Source organism: Ranitomeya imitator, chromosome 4, assembly GCF_032444005.1.
Source record: "Ranitomeya imitator isolate aRanImi1 chromosome 4, aRanImi1.pri, whole genome shotgun sequence".
Lineage (NCBI taxonomy): Eukaryota > Metazoa > Chordata > Amphibia > Anura > Dendrobatidae > Ranitomeya > Ranitomeya imitator.
Window position 1 is genome coordinate 7,844,745 of NC_091285.1, and position 21,770 is coordinate 7,866,514.

The 21,770-nt window shown below is 56.8% G+C and overlaps 1 protein-coding gene across 1 annotated transcript in view; it reads right to left on the bottom strand.

Moving 5' to 3' along the window:
* Nucleotides 1–18,911, bottom strand: part of LRP6 (LDL receptor related protein 6) — a 48,401-nt gene extending 29,490 nt beyond the window's left edge. Inside the window, exons 1-2 of the mRNA XM_069762864.1 lie at nt 18,585–18,911; nt 11,007–11,400 (exon numbers count right to left, since the gene is read on the bottom strand). Of these exons, the coding sequence (XP_069618965.1) occupies nt 11,007–11,400; nt 18,585–18,639 (449 nt within the window). The 5' untranslated portion in view covers nt 18,640–18,911. The remainder of the gene's footprint in view (nt 1–11,006; nt 11,401–18,584) is intronic.
* Nucleotides 18,912–21,770: the final 2,859 nt, after the last annotated feature.

The following is a 21,770-nucleotide window of genomic DNA, read 5'->3' on the forward strand; positions in this document are numbered from 1 at the left end:
CCCGGGAGAAGCAGCAGAGAGCGGCGCCCGGGAGAAGCAGCAGAGAGCGGCGCCCGGGAGAAGCAGCAGGGACCGGAGCCCGGGAGAAGCAGCAGGGATCGGCGCCCGGGAGAAGCAGCAGAGAGCGGCGCCCGGGAGAAGCAGCAGAGAGCGGCGCCCGGGAGAAGCAGCAGAGAGTGGCGCCCGGGAGAAGCAGCAGAGAGCGGCGCCCGGGAGAAGCAGCATGATAGGATACAGGACAGGAGGACGGGGATTCTCTGTACATACAGGCTGAGCAGCAGCTCTCAATGTCAGGCAGTAGGCGCAAAAGCAGCAAGACTTTGGGCCGGGCAGTGGAGTCAGTAGCCAAACCACCGACTACGACATTTCCCGACTCCACAGCCCCGGTCACTACCGAGCACGGACGTAGTGCAGCAGATTCATCTCCACTAAAAGCCGAGATCCTCAGGTCCGGAACAGAACAGACATATAGGACATTTCAGAACTTTCCAAAATTATTATGGAAACATTTCCAGCAGGTCCGGCCTTGTGCTACGGCCCACAATGTGTCGGATATTGTTGGAGAAGCTCCAGTTTATACCGAGTGACTCTGCAGCTCTGGATTTAGGACATATAAGAAGATGGGATCAGGGGACCCCAACATATCATTACCCCTCTATAAATCACCGGAGAGGACACCTCTAGAATACGGGATCCAGATTTGGGCTCCATTTAAAAAAGTATATGCAGAAGTTAGAAACAGTTCAAAAGGCGACAACAAGACTGAGGCATCACAATGGCCGATCTCATACACAACCACAACAGCAGAAGGGTCAAAAACAAAACTGGAGAATTTACAGTGATGTGCAGGAAAATGTCAGAAGAGGCCACAATGTCACCGTCCCCCCCTCCACAATGTCACCGTCCCCCCCTCCACAATGTCACCGTCCCCCCCTCCACAATGTCACCGTCCCCCCCTCCACAATGTCACCGTCCCCCCCCTCCACAATGTCACCGTCCCCCCCTCCACAATGCCACCGTCCCCCCCCTCCACAATGCCACCGTCCCCCCCCTCCACAATGCCACCGTCCCCCCCTCCACAATGTCACCGTCCCCCCCCCTCCACAATGTCACCGTCCCCCCCCCTCCACAATGTCACCGTCCCCCCCTCCACAATGTCACCGTCCCCCCCTCCACAATGTCACCGTCCCCCCCTCCACAATGTCACCGTCCCCCCTCCACAATGTCACCGTCCCCCCCCTCCACAATGTCACCGTCCCCCCCCCTCCACAATGCCACCGTCCCCCCCCTCCACAATGCCACCGTCCCCCCCCTCCACAATGTCACCGTCCCCCCCCTCCACAATGTCACCGTCCCCCCCCCTCCACAATGTCACCGTCCCCCCCCCTCCACAATGTCAGCAACATACGGATACATTGTAGTCATCAAAGCACAGAAGATTCATTAGCCGCAACAATCACCAGAGAAATAGGAAAGGGCTGGGACCACCGAAGACACAGGGACCCCCCATCTGTAAAGGTACCTTCACACTAAACGATATCGCTAGCGATCCGTGACGTCACCGCTCTGCTTTCCGGCCGCTGTGCTCACAGCCAGTACAGAGAAGCAGAGCGCCGGGGACAGACAGCGGTAGGTAAGTATGTAGTGTTTGTTTTTTTTTTACTTTTAGGATGGTAACCATGGTAAACATCGGGTTACTAAGCGCGGCCCTGCGCTTAGTAACCTGATGTTTACCCTGGTTACCGGCATCGTTGGTCGCTGGAGAGCGGTCTGTGTGACAGCTCTCCAGCGACCAAACAGCGACGCTGCAGCGATCCGGATCGTTGTCGGTATCGCTGCAGCGTCGCTTAAGGTACCTTCACACATAACGATATTGTTAACGATATCGTTGCTATTTGTGACGTAGCAACGATATCGTTAATGAAATCGTTATGCGTGACAGCGACCAACGATCAGGCCCCTGCTGGGAGATCGTTGGTCGCTGAATAAAGTCCAGAACTTTATTTCGTCGCTGGACTCCTGCTGACATCGCTGGATCGGCGTGTGTGACACCGATCCAGCGATGTCTTCACTGGTAACCAGGGTAAACATCGGGTAACTAAGCGCAGGGCCGCGCTTAGTAACCCGATGTTTACCCTGGTTACCATGCTAAAAGTAAAAAAACAAACAGTACATACTTACCTAACGCTGTCTGTCCTCCAGCGCTGCGCTCTGCACTCCTCCTGTACTGGCTGTGAGCCGGAAAGCAGAGCGGTGACGTCACCACTCTGCTTCCCGGCTCCCAGACAGTACAGGAGGAGTGCAGAGCGCAGCGCTGGAGGACAGACAGCGGTAGGTAAGTATGTAGTGTTTGTTTTTTTTTTTACTTTTAGCATGGTAACCAGGGTAAACATCGGGTTACTAAGCGCGGCCCTGCGCTTAGTTACCCGATGTTTACCCTGGTTACCGGCATCGTTGGTCGCTGGAGAGCGGTCTGTGTGACAGCTCTCCAGCGACCAAACAGCGACGCTGCAGCGATCCGGATAGTTGTCGGTATCGCTGCAGCGTCGCTTAATGTGAAGGGGCCTTTAGTGTGACGGTACCTTAACACTCGGCCAGGACACAATCACCCAACACAACGGACATAGGAGCAGTATTATAGTAGTTATATTCTTGTACATAGGGGCAGTATTATAGTAGTTATATTCTTGTACATAGAGGCAGTATTATAGTAGTTATATTCTTGTACATAGGGGCAGTATTATAGTAGTTATATTCTTGTACATAGGAGCAGTATTATAGTAGTTATATTCTTGTACATAGGAGCAGTATTATTGTAGTTATATTCTTGTACATAGGGGCAGTATTATAGTAGTTATATTCTTGTATATAGGGGCAGTATTATAGTAGTTATATTCTTGTACATAGGAGCAGTATTATAGTAGTTATATTCTTGTACACAGGAGCAGTATTATAGTAGTTATATTCTTGTACACAGGGGCAGCATTATAGTAGTTATATTCTTGTACATAGGAGCAGTATTATAGTAGTTATATTCTTGTACATAGGAGCAGTATTATAGTAGTTATATTCTTGTACATAGGAGCAGTATTATAGTAGTTATATTCTTGTACACAGGAGCAGTATTATAGTAGTTATATTCTTGTACACAGGGGCAGCATTATAGTAGTTATATTCTTGTACATAGGAGCAGTATTATAGTAGTTATATTCTTGTACATAGGGGCAGTATTATAGTAGTTATATTCTTGTACATAGGAGCAGTATTATAGCAGTTATATTCTTGTACGTAGTAGCAGTATTATAGTAGTTATATTCTTGTACATAGGGGCAGTATTATAGTAGTTATATTCTTGTACATAGGGGCAGTATTATAGTAGTTATATTCTTGTACATAGGGGCAGTATTATAGTAGTTATATTCTTGTACATAGGGGCAGTATTATAGTAGTTATATTCTTGTACATAGGGGCAGTATTATAGCAGTTATATTCTTGTACATAGGGGCAGTATTATAGTTATTATACTTTGCAGTATGGTGAATGTAATATTACATTTATTACCGCTCCCCACCATCAGTGATCTGTGTTAGCTATAATTAATCCCGGCCCCATCACAACCACAATATAGCAGCACTTCACAGCTCGGAGGCTTCCCAGGGTCGGTGGAGGAGATTCTCCTTGACTTGTATGGGATGGGGGAGGGGATTCTGCATTCAGGGAGACCACATAGAAGCAGCTGTGCTCACACATGGACGCTCTCCTCCCCCCACACACAGAGGCTTGTAATCAGTCCCCTTCTGTAATTAGGACAGGCCCGGCCTCTGCCACTGTTCCCTCCAAACATCCCTATGCTCCAAATGGGGAGAAAAAAAAAATATGCAAACCAGGAGGGAAGTGCAGCAGCGGCTCCTTGTCTGCTCCCTCCAGTGAGAAGCTTCTTATTCAGCTCATTATCTCCCCGCTGAGCTCACAGCAAGAACCAGGGGCCGTCAGCATAAATGGAGCCCACCCAACACAGCAAGGCCAGGGGGGATGGGAGGAGCGGAGGGAGATGGGGGGCAACCGAGATCTGACCCCCCCTCCCCGCACCGTATATTGGGAGGTCACACAGATCTGACCCCGCACCGTATATTGGGAGATCACACAGATCTGACCCCGCACCGTATATTGGGAGGTCACACACAGATCTGACCCCGCACCGTATATTGGGAGGTCACACACAGATCTGACCCCGCTCCATATATTGGGAGGTCACACATCTGACCCCGCTCCATATATTGGGAGGTCACACAGATCTGACCCCGCTCCGTATATTGGGAGGTCACACACAGAGATCTGACCCCGCACCGTATATTGGGAGGTCACAGAGATCTGACCCCGCACCGTATATTGGGAGGTCACACAGATCTGACCCCGCACCGTATATTGGGAGGTCACACACAGAGATCTGACCCTGCACCGTATATTGGGAGGTCACACATCTGACCCCGCTCCATATATTGGGAGGTCACACAGATCTGACCCCGCTCCGTATATTGGGAGGTCACACAGATCTGACCCCGCACCGTATATTGGGAGGTCACAGAGATCTGACCCCGCACCGTATATTGGGAGGTCACACACAGATCTGACCCCGCACCGTATATTGGGAGGTCACACACAGATCTGACCCCGCACCGTATATTGGGAGATCACACACAGATCTGACCCCGCTCCGTATATTGGGAGGTCACACACAGATCTGACCCCGCACCGTATATTGGGAGGTCACACACAGATCTGACCCCGCACCGTATATTGGGAGGTCACACAGATCTGACCCCGCACCGTATATTGGGAGATCACACACAGATCTGACCCTGCACCGTATATTGGGAGGTCACACAGATCTGACCCCGCACCGTATATTGGGAGATCACACAGATCTGACCCCGCACCGTATATTGGGAGATCACAGAGATCTGACCCCGCACCGTATATTGGGAGATCACAGAGATCTGACCCCGCACCGTATATTGGGAGGTCACACACAGATCTGACCCCGCACTGTATATTGGGAGGTCACACACAGATCTGACCCCGCACCGTATATTGGGAGATCACACAGATCTGACCCCGCACCGTATATTGGGAGATCACAGAGATCTGACCCCGCACCGTATATTGGGAGGTCACACACAGATCTGACCCCGCACCGTATATTGGGAGGTCACACACAGATCTGACCCCGCACCGTATATTGGGAGGTCACACAGATCTGACCCCGCACCGTATATTGGGAGGTCACACAGATCTGACCCCGCACCGTATATTGGGAGATCACAGAGATCTGACCCCGCACCGTATATTGGGAGGTCACACACAGATCTGACCCCGCACCGTATATTGGGAGGTCACACAGATCTGACCCCGCACCGTATATTGGGAGGTCACACAGATCTGACCCCGCACCGTATATTGGGAGGTCACACAGATCTGACCCCGCACCGTATATTGGGAGGTCACACACAGATCTGACCCCGCACCGTATATTGGGAGGTCACAGAGATCTGACCCCGCACCGTATATTGGGAGGTCACACACAGATCTGACCCCGCACCGTATATTGGGAGGTCACACAGATCTGACCCCACACCGTATATTGGGAGGTCACACACAGATCTGACCCCGCACCGTATATTGGGAGGTCACACACAGATCTGACCCCGCACCGTATATTGGGAGATCACACAGATCTGACCCCGCACCGTATATTGGGAGATCACACAGATCTGACCCCGCACCGTATATTGGGAGATCACACAGATCTGACCCCGCACCGTATATTGGGAGATCACACAGATCTGACCCCGCACCGTATATTGGGAGGTCACACACAGATCTGACCCCGCACCGTATATTGGGAGGTCACACAGAGATCTGACCCCGCACCGTATATTGGGAGATCACACACAGATCTGACCCCGCACCGTATATTGGGAGGTCACACAGATCTGACCCCGCACCGTATATTGGGAGGTCACAGAGAGATCTGACCCCGCACCGTATATTGGGAGGTCACACAGATCTGACCCCGCACCGTATATTGGGAGATCACACACAGATCTGACCCCGCACAGTATATTGGGAGGTCACACACAGATCTGACCCCGCACCGTATATTGGGAGGTCACACAGATCTGACCCCGCACCGTATATTGGGAGGTCACACAGATCTGACCCCGCACCGTATATTGGGAGGTCACAGAGATCTGACCCCGCACCGTATATTGGGAGGTCACACAGATCTGACCCCGCACCGTATATTGGGAGGTCACAGAGATCTGACCCCGCACCGTATATTGGGAGGTCACACAGATCTGACCCCGCACCGTATATTGGGAGGTCACAGAGATCTGACCCCGCACCGTATATTGGGAGGTCACACAGATCTGACCCCGCACCGTATATTGGGAGGTCACACACAGATCTGACCCCGCACCGTATATTGGGAGGTCACAGACAGATCTGACCCCGCACCGTATATTGGGAGGTCACACACACAGATCTGACCCCGCACCATATATTGGGAGGTCACACAGATCTGACCCCGCACCGTATATTGGGAGGTCACACAGATCTGACCCCGCACCGTATATTGGGAGATCACAGAGATCTGACCCCGCACCGTATATTGGGAGATCACACACAGATCTGACCCCGCACCGTATATTGGGAGATCACACACAGATCTGACCCCGCACCGTATATTGGGAGGTCACACAGATCTGACCCCGCACCGTATATTGGGAGGTCACACACAGATCTGACCCCGCACCGTATATTGGGAGATCACACAGATCTGACCCCGCACCGTATATTGGGAGATCACACAGATCTGACCCCGCACCGTATATTGGGAGGTCACACACAGATCTGACCCCGCACAGTATATTGGGAGGTCACACAGATCTGACCCCGCACCGTATATTGGGAGATCACACACAGATCTGACCCCGCACCGTATATTGGGAGATCACACAGATCTGACCCCGCACCGTATATTGGGAGGTCACACAGATCTGACCCCGCACCGTATATTGGGAGGTCACACAGATCTGACCCCGCACCGTATATTGGGAGATCACACAGATCTGACCCCGCACCGTATATTGGGAGGTCACAGAGATCTGACCCCGCACCGTATATTGGGAGGTCACACACAGATCTGACCCCGCACCGTATATTGGGAGGTCACACAGAGATCTGACCCCGCACCGTATATTGGGAGGTCACACACAGATCTGACCCCGCACCGTATATTGGGAGATCACACACAGATCTGACCCCGCACCGTATATTGGGAGGTCACACAGATCTGACCCCGCACCGTATATTGGGAGGTCACACACAGATCTGACCCCGCACCGTATATTGGGAGGTCACACAGATCTGACCCCGCACCGTATATTGGGAGGTCACAGAGATCTGACCCTGCACCGTATATTGGGAGGTCACACAGATCTGACCCCGCACCGTATATTGGGAGGTCACACAGATCTGACCCCGCACCGTATATTGGGAGATCACACACAGATCTGACCCCGCACCGTATATTGGGAGGTCACACACAGATCTGACCCCGCACCGTATATTGGGAGGTCACACACAGATCTGACCCCGCACCGTATATTGGGAGGTCACACACAGATCTGACCCCGCACCGTATATTGGGAGGTCACACACAGATCTGACCCCGCACCGTATATTGGGAGATCACACACAGATCTGACCCCGCACCGTATATTGGGAGGTCACACAGATCTGACCCCGCACCGTATATTGGGAGGTCACACAGATCTGACCCCGCACCGTATATTGGGAGGTCACACACAGATCTGACCCCGCACCGTATATTGGGAGATCACACAGATCTGACCCCGCACCGTATATTGGGGGGGTCACAGAGATCTGACCCCACACCGTATATTGGGAGGTCACACAGATCTGACCCCGCACCGTATATTGGGAGGTCACACAGATCTGACCCCGCTCCGTATATTGGGAGGTCACACACAGATCTGACCCCGCACCGTATATTGGGAGGTCACACAGATCTGACCCCGCACCGTATATTGGGAGGTCACACACAGATCTGACCCCGCACCGTATATTGGGAGGTCACACAGATCTGACCCCGCACCGTATATTGGGAGGTCACACAGATCTGACCCCACACCGTATATTGGGAGGTCACAGAGATCTGACCCCGCACTGTATATTGGGAGGTCACACACAGATCTGACCCCGCACCGTATATTGGGAGGTCACAGAGATCTGACCCCGCACCGTATATTGGGAGGTCACAGAGATCTGACCCCGCACCGTATATTGGGAGGTCACAGAGATCTGACCCCGCACCGTATATTGGGAGGTCACAGAGATCTGACCCCGCACCGTATATTGGGAGGTCACACACAGATCTGACCCCGCACCGTATATTGGGAGGTCACACAGATCTGACCCCGCTCAGTATATTGGGAGGTCACACAGATCTGACCCCGCACCGTATATTGGGAGGTCACACAGATCTGACCCCACACCGTATATTGGGAGGTCACAGAGATCTGACCCCGCACTGTATATTGGGAGGTCACAGAGATCTGACCCCGCACCGTATATTGGGAGGTCACACACAGATCTGACCCCGCACCGTATATTGGGAGGTCACAGAGATCTGACCCCGCACCGTATATTGGGAGGTCACAGAGATCTGACCCCGCACCGTATATTGGGAGGTCACAGAGATCTGACCCCGCACCGTATATTGGGAGGTCACACAGATCTGACCCCGCACCGTATATTGGGAGGTCACACACAGATCTGACCCCGCACTGTATATTGGGAGGTCACACAGAGATCTGACCCCGCACCGTATATTGGGAGGTCACACACAGATCTGACCCCGCACCGTATATTGGGAGGTCACACACAGATCTGACCCCGCACTGTATATTGGGAGGTCACACACAGATCTGACCCCGCACCGTATATTGGGAGATCACACAGATCTGACCCCGCACCGTATATTGGGAGGTCACACACAGATCTGACCCCGCACCGTATATTGGGAGGTCACACAGATCTGACCCCGCACCGTATATTGGGAGGTCACACACAGATCTGACCCCGCACCGTATATTGGGAGGTCACACACAGATCTGACCCCGCACCGTATATTGGGAGATCACACACAGATCTGACCCCGCTCCGTATATTGGGAGATCACACAGATCTGACCCCGCACCGTATATTGGGAGGTCACACAGATCTGACCCCGCACCGTATATTGGGAGGTCACACAGATCTGACCCCGCACTGTATATTGGGAGATCACACACAGATCTGACCCCGCACCGTATATTGGGAGGTCACACACAGATCTGACCCCGCACCGTATATTGGGAGGTCACACACAGATCTGACCCCGCACCGTATATTGGGAGGTCACACACAGATCTGACCCCACACCGTATATTGGGAGGTCACACACAGATCTGACCCCGCACCGTATATTGGGAGATCACAGAGATCTGACCCCGCACCGTATATTGGGAGGTCACACACAGATCTGACCCCGCACCGTATATTGGGAGGTCACACAGATCTGACCCCGCACCGTATATTGGGAGGTCACACACAGATCTGACCCCGCACTGTATATTGGGAGATCACACACAGATCTGACCCCGCACAGTATATTGGGAGGTCACACACAGATCTGACCCCGCACCGTATATTGGGAGGTCACACACAGATCTGACCCCGCACCGTATATTGGGAGGTCACACACAGATCTGACCCCGCACCGTATATTGGGAGGTCACACAAATCTGACCCCGCACCGTATATTGGGAGGTCACACAGATCTGACCCCGCACCGTATATTGGGAGATCACACACAGATCTGACCCCGCACCGTATATTGGGAGGTCACAGAGATCTGACCCCGCACCGTATATTGGGAGGTCACACAGATCTGACCCCGCACCGTATATTGGGAGGTCACACACAGATCTGACCCCGCACTGTATATTGGGAGGTCACACAGAGATCTGACCCCGCACAGTATATTGGGAGATCACACACAGATCTGACCCCGCACTGTATATTGGGAGATCACACACAGATCTGACCCCGCACCGTATATTGGGAGGTCACAGAGATCTGACCCCGCACCGTATATTGGGAGGTCACAGAGATCTGACCCCGCACCGTATATTGGGAGATCACACACAGATCTGACCCCGCACTGTATATTGGGAGGTCACAGAGATCTGACCCTGCACCGTATATTGGGGGGGTCACACACAAATCTCACATTTCATTCCTACAATCAAACCTCCATCTTCCCGATTGCACATAATCCCTTTTTTAGTGTTGGTCGCATCGTCCGCCGCTGTTTGGCAAAAGTGGATAAAATTGGCAAATCTCCACCCTGAGGATCAGTACCAGGATCGGGCTGCACGTGGGTCAGATCCTCCGAGCAACACGGGATGCTAAAAAAAAGGGAAGACAACTTGCCCCCACCGCCGCCACCCAGCAGCCACACCACCGTTGCCCAGCAACCACACCACCGTTGCCCAGCAACCACACCACCCAGAAGCCACACCGCCGCCAAGCAGCCACACCACCCAGCAACCACACTGCCCCCACCCAGCAGCCACACCACCGCCGCCGCCCAGCAGCCACCATATAGCGGGCATTTTCTCTGAAGGCTGCGGTGAGGGGAGCGGGGACCCAATTAATTTGTGAGCCGCTGATGAGGCTCTGGCGTTTGCTCGGCATCTGACTGCCTGCTGCTGTGATCACATGGCCCCGCATCAAAGGAAACAATCAGCAATTCAGCGAGTAAATAGACAGCAGACCTCCGGGATGTGAGGCCAAGAAATCTCCACCAAATGTGAAAAAAAAAAACCCCCGCGATCAGCGGCGCCCAGGATCCTGACGATGACGGAGTCACTCACCCTCGGGTGGGATCCAGGGCGATCGCTCGGGGCTGATCCAGTTCTTGCCAGAATATAACTTTCCGTAAAGTTCCATCCAAGTTAGAAACTTCTACCCGATTGGTCTCCGAGTCCGTCCAGTACAGCTTCTCTCCCAACCAGTCACAGGCCAGTCCGTCCGGCGACACCAGTCCGCCGATCACCACGTCCTTCGAGCTGCCGCTCTGGTTGAAGTTGATCCTTTTTATGGCTTCCTCGCTGACGTCGCTCCAGTAAATATATCCACGGAGAAACACAAAGTCCACGGCGGCCGCGTCCTCCAGGCCCGTGACCAGGACGGTGGAGTTCCCCTTAATCCCGGCCGCGTCCACCAGCCGCAGGTCACGCCGGTTGGCGTAAAGTAGTAAGGGCGAGGCTGCAAGAAAAACACAGGAGAAAGGGGGTGAGTGCGGAGAAACACAATGGGTGGTCCGATTACTAGGACCCCCGCCGCTACTCTGAAATGTGCCGGTGTAATGGAGCGCCTGCACAGCCGCTATAACCACTGTCTACGCGGTGCTGGCCGGAGACCGCCGAATACGCCGCTGCCCCCGATAGGACGATCAGGGTGGGCTCCTAGCGGTAAGACCACCCAAGGAACTTATCACTCATCCTGTAGATACAGAACTCACAAATTAACTGGAAACAAACTATTTCAATTATGTTCACTTTTTCAGGTGCAGCCTGCAGAGTAAAGAATGGAGGCTTTTATCCTCATCTTCCCATGGTTACACATGTGGGCAGGAAACCCTCCATGCTTTATACTGCAGGATGCACCAGGATAACACAGCATATACTGCAGGTTCTGTCACTATGGGAGAGGAGGAGGAATGGGGGGGATCACTGAGACCCCGATATTGAACACAACCCGCCCCCCACTATGTCCAACACACAGAGGCAGACGCAGAGCACTCCAGAATCACACTGACAGTTCTGATCCGGGGGTCTCACATCCCCCGATGACCGGACACGTGAAGAGCAGACCCTGCGGATATAAAGACTTCCAGGTGTGGGGGCATCAGCTGAGCGCAGGCTCAGAAAACACATGGAGCGCAGGAATCTGCTGGCAGCAGCCCCCGCTGTCCTGGGGTGACCCCATCTGCACCGCTGCAATGGTGGGATCCACCCTCCAGTACTGGTGTGCCCTGACCCACGGGCGGCTATGAATGGACGTGAGCAGAGGCCACAGAGCGAGCGAGCGAGCAAGCAGAGGCCACAGAGCGAGCGAGCAAGCAGAGGCCACAGAGCGAGCGAGCAAGCAGAGGCCACAGAGCGAGCGAGCAGAGGCCACAGAGCGAGCGAGCGAGCAGAGGCCACAGAGCGAGCGAGCGAGCAGAGGCCACAGAGCGAGCGAGCGAGCAGAGGCCACAGAGCGAGCGAGCGAGCAGAGGCCACAGAGCGAGCGAGCGAGCAGAGGCCACAGAGCGAGCGAGCGAGCAGAGGCCACAGAGCGAGCGAGCGAGCGAGCAGAGGCCACAGAGCGAGCGAGCGAGCAGAGGCCACAGAGCGAGCGAGCAGAGGCCACAGAGCGAGCGAGCGGAGGCCAGAGCGAGCGAGCGAGCGAGCAGAGGCCACAGAGCGAGCGAGCAGAGGCCACAGAGCGAGCGAGCGAGCAGAGGCCACAGAGCGAGCGAGCAGAAGCCACAGAGCGAGCGAGCAGAGGCCACAGAGAGAGCGAGCAGAGGCCACAGAGCGAGAGAGCGAGCAGAGGCCACAGAGCGAGCGAGCAGAGGCCACAGAGAGAGCGAGCAGAGGCCACAGAGCGAGAGAGCGAGCAGAGGCCACAGAGAGAGCGAGCGAGCAGAGGCCACAGAGCGAGCGAGCGAGCAGAGGCCACAGAGCGAGCGAGCAGAGGCCACAGAGCGAGCGAGCGAGCAGAGGCCACAGAGCGAGCGAGCAGAGGCCACAGAGCGAGCGAGCAGAGGCCACAGAGCGAGCGAGGGCCAGAGCGAGCGAGCAGAGGCCAGAGCGAGCGAGCAGAGGCCACAGAGCGAGCGAGCAGAGGCCACAGAGCGAGCGAGCAGAGGCCACAGAGCGAGCGAGCGAGCAGAGGCCACAGAGCGAGCGAGCAGAGGCCACAGAGCGAGCGAGCAGAGGCCACAGAGCGAGCGAGCAGAGGCCACAGAGCGAGCGAGGGCCAGAGCGAGCGAGCAGAGGCCAGAGCGAGCGAGCAGAGGCCACAGAGCGAGCGAGCAGAGGCCACAGAGCGAGCGAGCGAAGGCCACAGAGCGAGCGAGCAGAGGCCACAGAGCGAGCGAGCAGAGGCCACAGAGCGAGCGAGCAGAGGCCACAGAGCGAGCAGAGGCCACAGAGCGAGCGAGCAGAGGCCACAGAGCGAGCGAGCAGAGGCCACAGAGCGAGCGAGCAGAGGCCACAGAGCGAGCGAGCAGAGGCCACAGAGCGAGCGAGCAGAGGCCACAGAGCGAGCGAGCAGAGGCCACAGAGCGAGCGAGCAGAGGCCAGAGCGAGCGAGCAGAGGCCACAGAGCGAGCGAGCAGAGGCCACAGAGCGAGCGAGCAGAGGCCACAGAGCGAGCGAGCAGAGGCCACAGAGCGAGCGAGCAGAGGCCAGAGCAGTGTCACCATCCGGACAGACATCTGAGCAGAGTCTGTACCAGACAAGAATCTTTTGTCAGTGACTTTCAACCCTTCACTTGCTTGAGAGGCAAACAAAGGCTGCCGGCTTCTGGCCCCGTGACCGCGGCTGGTTTGGCTCCTCTGTTCTATGATTTCTGCCAGTAACTACTTTGTGCTTCCACCTTCTCAGGAGCTGAGGATCTGCTACAATGTATCCCGTTAGCAGCCATCAGGGAGGATTACACAGATCTGCCTGTGAGATACATTGTAACAAGGCCGTGAGTTGTGACCTGGATGTAAAGAAGAAGTCTCCAGTCACTGACAGCAAGCAGAGGACGTGGGGAGCAGAACAAGCACCGCACAGAGGGACTCTGCAGCCCTTTTCATGAGGCCGGTCTGCGCTCATCACTAGGTTTAGACACCGACCCTATATTAACAAAATAATCAGTCATATGTAACGGGCGGTGATCTGAGATCATGTGCAATCTGTGGTTTCCAGAATTGTGGGCTCCAGGACCACCACTATCATATGGTAATGTGGTGGTGTCTTCATCATCCAGCTTTCCCCAAAACAGTATTTTGAGATTTTGAGTTTTCCATTGAGGAAAGAACTCCTGAATTTTACTGAAGGAGGAAAAATCCTGGATCACTGCCCCCAACAAAGCCATTAGCATGCAAATGAGAGGGGGAGGGGACGCTTACTGATCAGTCCAGCAGCCAAAACAAACAGCCAGGCCCTGCACCCTCCCAAATACAGCCAGACACATAGCCTGGCACTACAACCCCCATCATGCACATGGGTACACACATATGGGGGGGGGGTGACACCCTGGGAACCAGAACATCCAAGCTGCCCTACACATAAAAGGGAGATGACCCCCCCACAGATCACATCCCTAGTAACCTCTACACCCCCCACATTACCACAGTATTACAGACCAGCACCCCCCACGTTGATGCAAGATTATTATTATTATTATTATTTATTATTATAGCGCCATTTATTCCATGGCGCTTTACATGTGAGGAGGGGTATACATAATAAAACAAGTACAATAATCTTGAAAAATACAAGTCACAACTGGTACAGGAGGAGAGAGGACCCTGCCCGCGAGGGCTCACAATCTACAAAGATCCAGGCAAACAGTCTGAGGAACCCCAAATTCTCATAACTGCAAACCCAACACCCCAGGACCCCCGCTCTGATCATAAAAGCCAGGGCTTAATCCCACTAGTTTCCCAAGAACCCCAAAATTCCCCCCCCACCTCACCTGTTCCCAGCGATAGATTTACTCCTTGATTCTTCTGGTCTGAGCAATCTAACCCCCAATCCTCCAAGTTATTCCCAGTCCCCAAATTCTCTCCCCAGTTATTCCCAAGTTCTCCCAGCCCCAGCACTCTCCCCCAGGTTGTGTCACGGACCCATCCAGGGGCGGTCCCGGTGAAGTCCGGTCCGGGGCGTCGTGGTCCGGTCCCTCCCATCTTCTTACGATGACGTCCTCCTCTTGTCTTCACGCTGCGGCTCCGGCGCACTGCAGTACTTTGCCCTCAACAGGGAATATAAGTACGCCGGTGCCGGAGCGTGAAGACAAGAGGAGGACGTCATCGTAAGAAGATGGGAGGCCCCGGACCGGACGCCCATCGGACCCGAACCGTACCGGGACCACCCCTGGGTGAGTATAATGTAACCTCTTTTTCTCATCTTTCAGGATACATCGGGGGCTTATCTACAGCATTACAGAATGCATTACAGAATGCTGGTGAGAAGCCCCTGATGCCGGTGGCCGCAGCTCATTCTCGAGTTTTGGGGTGACCGGTTCCCTTTAAACAGCATCACTCAAATACAGTTATGCTCAAAAGTTTACACACCCCGGCAGAATTTTTACTTTCTTGGCCTTTTTCAGAGAATATGAATGATAACACAAACTTTTCCTCCACTCATGATTAGTGGTCGGGTGAAGCCATTTATTGTCATCTACTGTGATTTCTCTTCTTAAATCATAATGACAACCCAAAACATCCAAATGACCCTGATGAAAAGTTCACGTACCCCATTTCTTAATACCGTGTATTGCCCCCTCTAACATCAATGACAGCTTGAAGTCTTTTATGGTAGTTGTGGATGAGGTTCTTTATTTTCTCAGATGGTAAAGCTGCCCACTCTTCTTGGCATAAAGCCTCCAGTTCCTGTAAATTCCTGGGCTGTCTAGCATGAACTGCGCGCTTGAGATCTCCCCATAGTGGCTCAATGATACTGAGGTCAGCAGACTGAGATGGCCACTCCAGAACCTTCACTTTGTTCTGCTGTTGCTAATGACAGGTTGACTTGGCCTTGTGTTTTGGATCATTGTCATGTTGGAAAGTCCAAGTACGTCCCATGCGCAGCTTCCGGGCTGATGAGTGCAAATTTGCCTCCAGTATTTGCTGATAACGTGCTGCATTCATCTTTCCTTCCACTTTGACCAAGTTCCCTGTGCCTTTGTAGCTCACACATACACAAAACATCAGCGATCCACCTCCATGCTTTACAGTAGGAATGGTGTTCCTTTCATCATAGACCTTGTTAACCTCTCTCCAAATGTAACGTTTATGGTTGTGGCCAAAAAAGTTCAATTTTGGTCTCATCAATCCAAATTACCTTGTTTCAGAAGTTTTGAGGCTTGTCTCTGTGCTGTTTTGCATATTGTAGGAGATACTTTGTGGCATTTGTGCAGTAATGGTTTTCTTCTAGTGACTCGACCATGCACACCATTTTTCTTCAAGTGCCTCCTTATTGTGCATCTTGTAACAGCCGCACCGCTAGTTTTCAGAGAGTCCTGTATTTCTGCTGATGTCATTTGTGGGTTTTTCTTTGCATCCCGAACAATTTTCCTGGCAGTTGTGGACGACATTTTGTTGGTCTACGTGACCACGGTTTTGTTGTTACAGAGCCCCTGATTTTCCATCTGTTAATCACAGTGTGAACGCTGCTCAGTAGAATGATCAATTCCTTGGATATCTTTTTGTATCCCTTTCCTGCATTATACAGTTCAACTACCTTTTCCCGTAGATCCGTTGACAGTTCTTTTGCTTTCCCCATGACTCACAATCCAGAAACATCAGTGGCTGGATGAAAGATGCAAGAGTCTGTCTGGACCCCAGAAACTCATTCAGCTATTATGCACACACTGATTACAAGCAAACAGGTCACAGTGAGGATGTTCCTTTAGTAGCCATTCACACCCATTTGTGTCAACTTCTGTGCATGTTATCAGGCCAAAATCACCATTTGGATGTTTTGTGTTGTCATTACGATTTATAAAGAGAAAACACAATGACAATAAATGGCTTCACCCAACCACTGACCATGAGTAGAGAGAATTCTCTGAAAAAAGGCAAAGAAAGCAAAAATTCTGCCAGGGTATGTAAACATTTGAGGACAACTGTATAATGCTGCGCACGTTCAAGAGGGCCCAAGTCCTTCTCTAAATAGTCCGCCTGAGCAAGATGCGCTGCAGGCGTCATGTGTACCGGGACGACTTCCAGAACCGGACGTGCCCACTGGAACAGAGTATGCGCCCCAGCAAAGGCCCCACAGGTAAAGAGCGGGGGTGCATATAGGGTAAGGCCCAGGGGCGATCACAACATGTACACTCCTCTCCTATCTACAGGGGCAGAGCCTTTATAATTCACGGGCAATGATTAGGTTTTATAAAAAAAGGGCAGCATGTCACATAAGGCACACAATAAAATAAACTGCACATGACGATGCCGAGTGATGATGTCAGTGAGTATACAGAGGGATGGACACAGAAAACAAGGGGTTAAGAAAATATAGAAGTAATGAACAGTCCCCAATGGGAGACATGGACCCAACATCATATAAAACTAGTGAAGCCAAGTTGTCTGTGGGTTCTCCCGGTCCCCGCACTCTCCCCCTCCCCGGGTTCTCCCGGTCCCCGCACTCTCCCCCTCCCCGGGTTCTCCCGGTCCCCGCACTCTCCCCCTCCCCGGGTTCTCCCGGTCCCCGCACTCTCCCCCTCCCCGGGTTCTCCCGGTCCCCGCACTCTCCCCCTCCCCGGGGTCTCCCGGTCCCCGCACTCTCCCCCTCCCCGGGGTCTCCCGGTCCCCGCACTCTCCCCCTCCCCGGGGTCTCCCGGTCCCCGCACTCTCCCCCTCCCCAGGGGTCTCCCGGTCCCCGCACTCTCCCCCTCCCCGCACTCTCCCCCTCCCCAGGGGTCTCCCGGTCCCCGCACTCTCCCCCTCCCCGGGTTCTCCCCCCATCCCCCGGTCTGTCCGGCCGGCCGGCCCCCGCACTCTCCCCCTCCCCGGGTTCTCCTAGTCCCCGCACTCTCCCCCTCCCCGGGTTCTCCTGGTCTGTCCGGCCGGCCGGTCTCCGCACTCCTCCCCGGTTGTCCCGCACTCTCCCCCCATCCCCCGGTCTGTCCGGCCGGTCCCCGCACTCCTCCCCGGTTGTCCCGCACTCTCCCCCCGCACTCCTCCCCGGTTGTCCCGCACTCTCCCCCCGCACTCCTCCCCGGTTGTCCCGCACTCTCCCCCCGCACTCCTCCCCGGTTGTCCCGCACTCTCCCCCCGCACTCCTCCCCGGTTGTCCCGCACTCCTCCCCGGTTGTCCCGCACTCCTCCCCCCGCACTCTCCCCCCGCACTCCTCCCCGCACTCCTCCCCGGTTGTCCCGCACTCTCCCCCCGCACTCCTCCCCGGTTGTCCCGCACTCTCCCCCCATCCCCCGGTCTGTCCGGCCGGCCGGTCTCCGCACTCTCCCCCTCAGGATCTCCCGGTCTCCGCTCTCTCCCCCGGTCTGTCCGGCCGGCCGGTCTCCGCACTCTCCCCCTCAGGATCTCCCGGTCTCCGCTCTCTCCCCCGGTCTGTCCGGCCGGCCGGTCTCCGCACTCTCCCCCTCAGGATCTCCCGGTCTCCGCTCTCTCCCCCGGTCTGTCCGGCCGGCCGGTCCCCGCACTCCTCCCCGGTTGTCCCGCACTCACCCCTCAGCAGGCAGCTCAGGCTGCAGACCAGCAGGCTCCTCAGCACGGCGCCCATGTCGCTGTGTGTCCGCTGCACATCGCGCTCACTGCCCGGTTCTCTCCCCGCGGCCTCGTCCCCGCTCCGGACCCTCCATGCTGCGTGTGAAGCCGCAGCGGACTCTTTTCCTCTTCTGCTCCAGAGGCGGATTAATTTGTTTCACAGTCACCGAGGCTCTCACTGCGCTGCCAGAGCGGTACCGTCCTCACTAACCGCGGATCTCCCCGGTGCTCGACGCTTTGTATCCTGTATCCGGCGCTTTCCGGTCAGCTGCGCGCACAGGAGAAGAGGGCGCGGAATTCCGCAGGGACTACTTCCTCTCCTCCCTCCCCCTCTTCTGCGGCCGGAACTACATTCCCGAGGCCTCCTGTTCTCCGTGCGGCGGAGACCGCGGGCTGCGGACACGGGAGAGGGGGCGAGATACGGAGGACGGTGGAGGGGGGGGATACGGAGGACGGTGGAGGGGGGGGGGATACGGAGGACGGTGGAGGGGGGGGGGATACGGAGGACGGTGGAGGGGGGGGGATACGGAGGACGGTGGAGGGGGGGGGGGATACGGAGGACGGTGGAGGGGGGGATACGGAGGACGGTGGAGGGGGGGGATACGGAGGACGGTGGAGGGGGGGGGGATACGGAGGACGGTGGAGGGGGGGGGATACGGAGGACGGTGGAGGGGGGGGATACGGAGGACGGTGGAGGGGGGGGGATACGGAGGGGGGGGGATACGGAGGGGGGGGGATACGGAGGGGGGGGGATACGGAGGACGGTGGAGGGGGGGGGGGATACGGAGGAGGGGGGGGATACGGAGGAGGGGGGGGGATACGGAGGAGGGGGGGGGATACGGAGGAGGGGGGGGGATGTGGAGGGGGGGGGGATACGGAGGACGGTGGAGGGGGGGATACGGAGGACGGTGGAGGGGGGGGCGAGATACGGAGGACGGTGGAGGGGGGGGGGCGAGACACGGAGGACGGTGGAGGGGGGGGGCGAGATACGGTGGAGGGGGGGCGAGATACGGAGGACGGGGGGCGAGATACGGAGGACGGTGGAGGGGGGGGCGAGATACGGAGGACGGTGGAGGGGGGGGACGGGATACGGAGGACGGTGGAGGGGGGGGACGGGATACGGAGGACGGTGGAGGGGGGGGCGAGATACGGAGGACGGTGGAGGGGGGGGCGAGATACGGAGGACGGTGGAGGGGGGGGCGAGATACGGAGGACGGTGGAGGGGGGCGAGATACGGAGGACGGTGGAGGGGGGGGCGAGATACGGAGGACGGTGGAGGGGGGGGCGAGATACGGAGGACGGTGGAGGGGGGGGCGAGATACGGAGGACGGTGGAGGGGGGGCGAGATACGGAGGACGGTGGAGGGGGGGGCGAGATACGGAGGACGGTGGAGGGGGGGCGAGATACGGAGGACGGTGGAGGGGGGGCGAGATACGGAGGACGGTGGAGGGGGGGCGAGATACGGAGGACGGTGGAGGGGGGGCGAGATACGGAGGACGGTGGAGGGGGGGGCGAGAAACGGAGGACGGTGGAGGGGGGGGCGAGATACGGAGGACGGTGGAGGGGGGGGGGGCGAGATACGGAGGACGGTGGAGGGGGGGGACGGGATACGGAGGACGGTGGAGGGGGGGCGAGATACGGTGGAGGGGGGGCGAGATACGGAGGACGGTGGAGGGGGGGGACGGGATACGGAGGACGGTGGAGGGGGGGCGAGATACGGAGGACGGTGGAGGGGGGGCGAGATACGGAGGACGGTGGAGGGGGGGCGAGATACGGAGGACGGTGGAGGGGGGGCGAGATACGGAGGACGGTGGAGGGGGGGCGAGATACGGAGGACGGTGGAGGGGGGGGCGAGATACGGAGGACGGTGGAGGGGGGGGCGAGAAACGGAGGACGGTGGAGGGGGGGGCGAGATACGGAGGACGGTGGAGGGGGGGCGAGATACGGAGGACGGTGGAGGGGGGGGGACGGGATACGGAGGACGGTGGGGGGGGGGACGGGATACGGAGGACGGTGGGGGGGGCGGGATACGGAGGACGGTGGAGAGGGGGGACGGGATACGGAGGACGGTGGAGGGGGGGGGATACGGAGGACGGTGGAGGGGGGGATACGGAGGACGGTGGAGGGGGGGTGGGATACGGAGGACGGTGGATAGGGGGGGGACGGGATACGGAGGACGGTGGAGGGGGGGATACGGAGGACGGTGGAGGGGGGGGACGGGATACGGAGGACGGTGGAGGGAGGGGGGAGGACGGTGGAGGGAGGGAGGGGGGAGGACGGTGGAGGGGGAGGACGGTGGAGGGGGGGCGGGATACGGAGGACGGTGGAGGGGGGGGACGGGATACGGAGGACGGTGGAGGGGGGATACGGAGGACGGTGGAGAGGGGGGGACGGGATACGGAGGACTGTGGAGAGGGGGGGGACGGGATACGGAGGACGGTGGAGAGGGGGGGGGCGGGATACGGAGGACGGTGGAGAGGGACGGGATACGGAGGACGGTGGAGAGAGGGGACGGGATACGGAGGACGGTGGAGAGGGGGGGCGGGATACGGAGGACGGTGGAGAGGGGGGGCGGGATACGGAGGACGGTGGAGAGGGGGGGCGGGATACGGTGGAGAGGGGGGGGATACGGAGGACGGTGGAGGGGGGGCGGGATACGGAGGACGGTGGAGAGGGGGGGCGGGATACGTAGGACGGTGGAGGGGGGGGGGATACGGAGGACGGTGGAGAGAGGGGGGACGGGATACGGAGGACGGTGGAGGGGGGACGGGATACAGAGGACGGTGGAGAGGGGGGGGACGGGATACTGAGGACGGTGGAGGGGGGGACGGGATACGGAGGACGGTGGAGAGGGGGGGGACGGGATACGGAGGACGGTGGAGGGAGGGGACGGGATACGGAGGACGGTGGAGAGGGGGGGGACGGGATACGGAGGACGGTGGAGAGGGGGGGCGGGATACGGAGGACGGTGGAGAGGGGGGGCGGGATACGGAGGACGGTGGAGGGGGGGATACGGAGGACGGTGGAGAGGGGACGGGATACGGAGGACGGTGGAGGGGGGGCGGGATACGGAGGACGGTGGAGAGGGGGGGACGGGATACGGAGGACGGTGGAGAGGGGGGATACGGAGGACGGTGGAGAGGGGGG